At 32.5% G+C, this 5,700-nt stretch overlaps 1 protein-coding gene across 1 annotated transcript in view; it reads left to right on the top strand.

The window, feature by feature from the left end:
• LOC108724485 (organic cation transporter protein) overlaps positions 1 to 5,382 on the top strand; it is an 8,130-nt gene extending 2,748 nt beyond the window's left edge. Inside the window, exons 6-10 of the mRNA XM_018450881.1 lie at positions 1,934 to 2,123; positions 2,479 to 2,611; positions 2,816 to 3,128; positions 4,568 to 4,752; positions 5,207 to 5,382. Coding sequence (XP_018306383.1) covers positions 1,934 to 2,123; positions 2,479 to 2,611; positions 2,816 to 3,128; positions 4,568 to 4,752; positions 5,207 to 5,362 — 977 coding nt within the window. The 3' untranslated portion in view covers positions 5,363 to 5,382. The remainder of the gene's footprint in view (positions 1 to 1,933; positions 2,124 to 2,478; positions 2,612 to 2,815; positions 3,129 to 4,567; positions 4,753 to 5,206) is intronic.
• Positions 5,383 to 5,700: the final 318 nt, after the last annotated feature.

The raw sequence follows: 5,700 nt of genomic DNA, 5'->3' as shown, positions 1-5,700 counted from the left end.
ACGCACGCACGCACGCACGCACGCACTTATACACGAAAGTATTCGACGCTTACATTTTTAACATTCAACGACTGAAATATGTATATTAAATTGAAGCATTTGAAACAATATGCTATGTATAGCAAGGGATAAGTCTTAAGATTACATAAGTGATATTATAAAATAATTTAACAATGTATACAGTTTTCACAATATATTCATTGTAAACACGCACCATAAGTGGCTCACAAAAATATTCGAACTCTGCAGAATCTTCATAATAACTAAGCTTCCGAAGGTCGCAGAATATAAACATTGCTCAGTTCACTGAAAGCTAGTTCAAGAGAAGCACTGATCAAATTTTCGTCGCTCAAAATTTTTATTATTAATAATATTACAAAATAAATCGGAAAAAATTAGAAATAAGCAAATCAATGAGAGAATTAATAGTGAAATGGCATAAGGAAGGCAAATCATACAGTGAAATCGCACGACTTGTCAACAGAAGCAAGTCCACTATTCATTATATTGTGAAAAAATTTAATACGCAAGGTAACATTGCAAATGAGCCCCGTTTTGGACAACCAAAAAAGTTGACTGTGAAAGAAGAAAAGATAATTATACGGAAAATTAAACAAGATCCTTTCACTTCTGCACCACAATTGGCATCAATAGTTGCTACGCAGTTCCAAAAAGAAGTACATCCAGAATTATGTCGACGATTGTTACGAAGTAATGGTTTACATACGAGTTCCAAGGAGTGTAATGGTTTACATGCACGAGTTCCAAGGAGAAAACCCTTTATTAGCAAGAAAAATAAAATTCTACGCTTAAAATTTGCTAAAGAATTTATTAATAAAGACAATTCGTTTTGGGATACAGTATTATTTTCTGACGAAAGTAAATATAATATTTTTGGTAATGATGGACGTAAAAGTGTTTGGAGAAAACAAAACACAGAATTAGAACCGAGAAATTTACGACCAACAGTAAAACATAATGGTGGCTCCGTAATGGTGTGGGGCTGCATGGTAGCTAGTGGAGTAGGAAATCTTGTGTTTATTGATGGGATCTTAGATAAAATGAAGTATTTAAAACTTTTACAAGATAATTTAAAAGACAGTGCATCAAAATTGAATCTGCCCAATAACTACGTAATTACTTTCAATCAGACAATAATCCGAAGCATTCAGCGAAAATGATCAAAGAATGGGTATTGTATAATGTTCCATATTGTCACATCCACCACAAAGTCCCCACTTAAACCCCATCGAGCATTTATGGGATGAGGTGGAAAGAAGATTAAGAAATACAGCTGTTACTTCAAAAGAAATGTTAAAACAAAATATCATTGAAATATGGCAATCAATAGACGCAAATGTTACTTCGAAGTTAGTCCACTCAATGGAAAATTGTCTTAGGGTTGTAATAAAAGCAAAAGGATCAACTTCTTATTAAAACTGTGAATTATTCAATTTAAATAACTATTAAATGTACCGTTCGAATACTTTTGTGAGCCACTTATGGTGCGTGATTACAATAAATATATTGTGAAAACTGTATACATTGTTAAATTATTTTGTAATATCACTTATGTAATCTTAAGACCTATCCCTTGTTATACATAGCATATTGTTTCAAATGCTTTAATTTAATATACATATTTCAGTCGTTGAATGTTAAAAATGGAAGCGTTCGAATACTTTCGTGTATGAGTGTATGTATATATTTCTACACCGTAAAAATTTTGTTAGTATACATATTACGTAAAGGTCATTTAATATAGGTAAAGGTTGTTGTTATTTTCCTCTTTATATTTTATATTTTCCTAGCTTAGAATCACAGATCGAAATCCCTGCATGCATTTCCTAATATTGATTAATTCTATGTTTCTCTCTAATATAATTTATATGTGATTCCGTTCGAAAATAATTTATATACTTTTCGCTCTCAGGGATGGAGATGATGGGAGCAAAAAACAGAGTCTATGGAAGCACTATTATCAGCTCTATGTACGCCGTGGGTGAGATTTTATTGGGATTGATCGCCAGTTGGCTCAAATCATGGCGAATGCTTCTTAGAGTAGTGTACGGGCCTGCACTGCTAGCTATTTTCCTGCCTCTAGTCATTCCAGAATCAGTTAGGTAATTCTTTTCAATCTTAATGAATACTATCGTATCGGGATGTTATTTTTGATCGATTAGAAAGATTTTAAATCGAATGTTATCTACAATTTATTAGATTACATGTGTAATCGATTCTGGACATTTATCCTGAATTCAGTTGAAATGTAATTAATTGCATTAAAAGTTCGAGAGAGAGAGGTTTGTTAGAATTATTAAATATCTTAATTTTAACTTTTTATACTAAACTATTAAACGGAATTTACTAAAGAATTTTTATATGCGGTAGAATTCTTTTATCTATGCGAAAATTCTTTTACTATGCGAAAATTCTTTTATCTATGCGATAAGTATAACACACAATGCAATTTTGAAGGTGGCTACTGTCTAAGGATAAACACGAAGAAGTAAATAAAATATACCATAAAATGGCCCGAATGAACGGTTTGCAAGTAACAGACGAGGCCATCAATACGTTCAAAGAACTAAGTATAGCTAAGACCAAAACGGTACGTTTCTTTTTTTTTTTTTGCAAATCCGCATTATAGCATTAAAAATGTTTTATTTGCAAATTGGCTACTGTTTAAAATACAATTATTGTCCGTAACTTTCAGTACAGTCAGCAACTTTTGTATTATTTTATAAACGCCAATATAAAATAATAAATTGGATATGATCTTTGTAACAACTACAAGATTGATATGATTTTTCAGAAAAGCGAGCTGGTGGTATCGGATGAGAAGAAACCGATTGTGCAAGTTTTACATAGCTCAGTGATACTCATTCGATTGCTAGTCTGCTCGTTCTGCTGGCTTACGAACGGGTTCATTTATTATGGATTGTCGTTGAATTCCGTATCGTTAGCTGGGGATAAGTACATCAATTTTGTGCTAACCGCGGTAGTTGAGATACCAGCATATTACATCAGCTGTATACTGAACAATTACATTGGCCGTAAGCCAACGCTTTCCAGTGCATTCTTGCTGAGTGGAGTATTCTGCCTTGCATCCCTGTTTATACCAGCAGGTAAAGAGATAAAAAAAAAATTTCTCAGATAGGGCATACTCGATTTTTTCATGGATGGGTCGTTTGCAAAAATGGTTGAATCGAATTTATTAAAGAAATTTTTGCAAGGAGAGAATTTTGAAAATATTTTTTGAAACAATAATGTTAATAATGTGCACTTCGCTATATTATGTCTGCTATTATTTAAACTGTGAAATTCAGTGTTGGAACAGATACCGTTTGAAAGGTATCTAGATATAGATATAGGTATTGTGTGGGAAAAGTATTTAGATATAAGTATAGATACATTTTTTTACAATTACCTAGGTATAGATACAGATATAAATAAAAAGTATCTGAAAATTTAGATATTTTTTAGGTACTTTCAACAAAAAAAGAAGGAAAAGTGGGGGAAAACAGGAAAAGTAGAAATAATAAGCAACGTAAATTAAATATCACATTTTGTTTGTTTATTTTAACAAAACCTAGACGATAACATTAAAATTGGTTTCATTAATAGTTTTAAATAAAAATCGAGTATTATTTAGTTTTACATGCATATGCATATCTACAAAATTTTTAGTTTTAATGAAAAGCTTTAACCATAAGAATATCGGTCTTTAATTAGTACTATATCAGCGCATAGGTACTAGTACTAGATTGCTAATTTCTGAGTTGATTTAATATGCTTTTCAACAAGTGACACAGATGACACGGTATGATGCACAGTGTACCATTACATCCTTGTTGTTCGTCAATATTAAACAAGGATGAGATGATCACCGCATTATACCGTGTCGCTTGTAGGAAGGCATTCTTAATGGCGGCGACAGTATTTGTGTATAAATACCTTGTATCTATGTATCTAAAACTTAAAAGATACCGTATGAAAAAATAATTAGATCCGGATATAGGTATCTCCGCCTATAAGGATCTAGGTAATGCACTTAACTAAAGTATCTAGATACTGTATCTAGATACTTTTACCTAGATACGTTCCAACACTGGTGAAATTTTTCTTTCCTCTTTTTTCCTTTTCTTCACAAGCCTACAATCTCTATACTTGCATATGTCCTCGTTGAAATCGCGAAGTTTAATATATTGCAAGCGCGCGTGAGTTATAAACGCGCAAAAATATAAGTTGCAAATGTATGACACGTTGCGTTGCATATTACTTAAGTAATACTCGATTGTTACGATAAGATCGAGATGATATCACGTTTTAACTGATTGTGAAATTTAACGAAATTGAATTTTGTGTCATTTATCTGTAAATTGCATAGTTACTTGGGTACATATGTAATCCACATCCAAGGGCAAAAAGTGTGCTAATGCTACGTGTCGGTGTCGTTCGGCTTAATCGCGACTATATTGTTCGTAATTATGTCGGTTATAATGGGTTACCATGTATAGAACGCAATCGGTACTTTATCGCCGGTAATTTATCGCCGCTGTTTTAGGAGTCTGGAATTATGAATTTTTACTTTTATACATGGCTGGAAAGTTGTGTATCGCTATGGCGTTCTCGACTATGTACCTCTTCACAGCAGAGCTGTTTCCGACGACGCTCAGGAATTCCCTGCTCGGAATTTGTGACATGATGAGCCGCATTGGAGCAAGCTTATCCCCGCAAATACCTCTTTTGGTAAGTCAAAAAATACGTATTGCAATAAACAGGTGCTCTCTTAACTCGCGTTTCTTAAATTGTGCTTTAATAACGCTACGCCATATAAAGGTGTGATAAAAATAAGATATAAAGTATACTTACAATTAGTGTTTTTATTGCACGATTTTATTTAGTAGTTGCAATTTCATTTATATAATAAATGTAAATTATTTCTAAAATGAATATAATATGTATATATATATCCGTTTTTAAATTTGATAAATGTGATATAATTTATATCATTGGAGTAGTATTTTATAATATTTTATTTCAAACAAAAAATATTCTGCAACAGCATATTTGCACAATCTTTCTTGAAACTTTCAATTAGGTAGGTACATGAAATTTTCAATTACTATTAAGAAATTTATCATACAAAATACAATGTTCCAAATGTTTCGCTAATTATATACATGTCCTTATTTACGTTCAGGCACGAATAATGCCTTCGCTGCCACTAATCCTGTTCGGATCCATGGGTATGATTGCTGGCATCCTGTCTCTGATTTTTCCGGAAACTTTAGGAATGAAACTACCAGACACCGTACGAGAGGCAGAGGAGATCGGTAAAGTCAAACAAGACTCCTAAAATTCCGAATTTTACCATGCTGCCGTTCCAAATGAGCTAAGGGAGCTTTTATACAGATGCCTAGCATCTCGCTGTTTTCGTTTCTCCATGCATTTTTTCATAACTCCTCCCTTCTACATTTTATAAAGATGCTAGTTACCTCTTCACAAGATGCTAGTATGTGGATGAAATCATTTCAGTCTTTGAGACTCGCGTGATAATAAAAAAATATGAAATATTAATTCTTTTTTTTTATGTACCCATATGAGATAGTATATCACTTGTGATCATGATACTAATACGTATCGCTATAAAACTATGGCTATACTTACATAAAGAAAATTTCGAAGTAATAATGT

The sequence above is a fragment of the Mycetomoellerius zeteki genome, unplaced genomic scaffold (genome assembly GCF_001594055.1).
Source record: "Mycetomoellerius zeteki isolate Tzet28-1 unplaced genomic scaffold, Tzet1.0 scaffold30, whole genome shotgun sequence".
Lineage (NCBI taxonomy): Eukaryota > Metazoa > Arthropoda > Insecta > Hymenoptera > Formicidae > Mycetomoellerius > Mycetomoellerius zeteki.
Note: the sequence above shows the minus strand (reverse complement) of the source record. Positions and strands in the feature narration are given on the sequence as shown.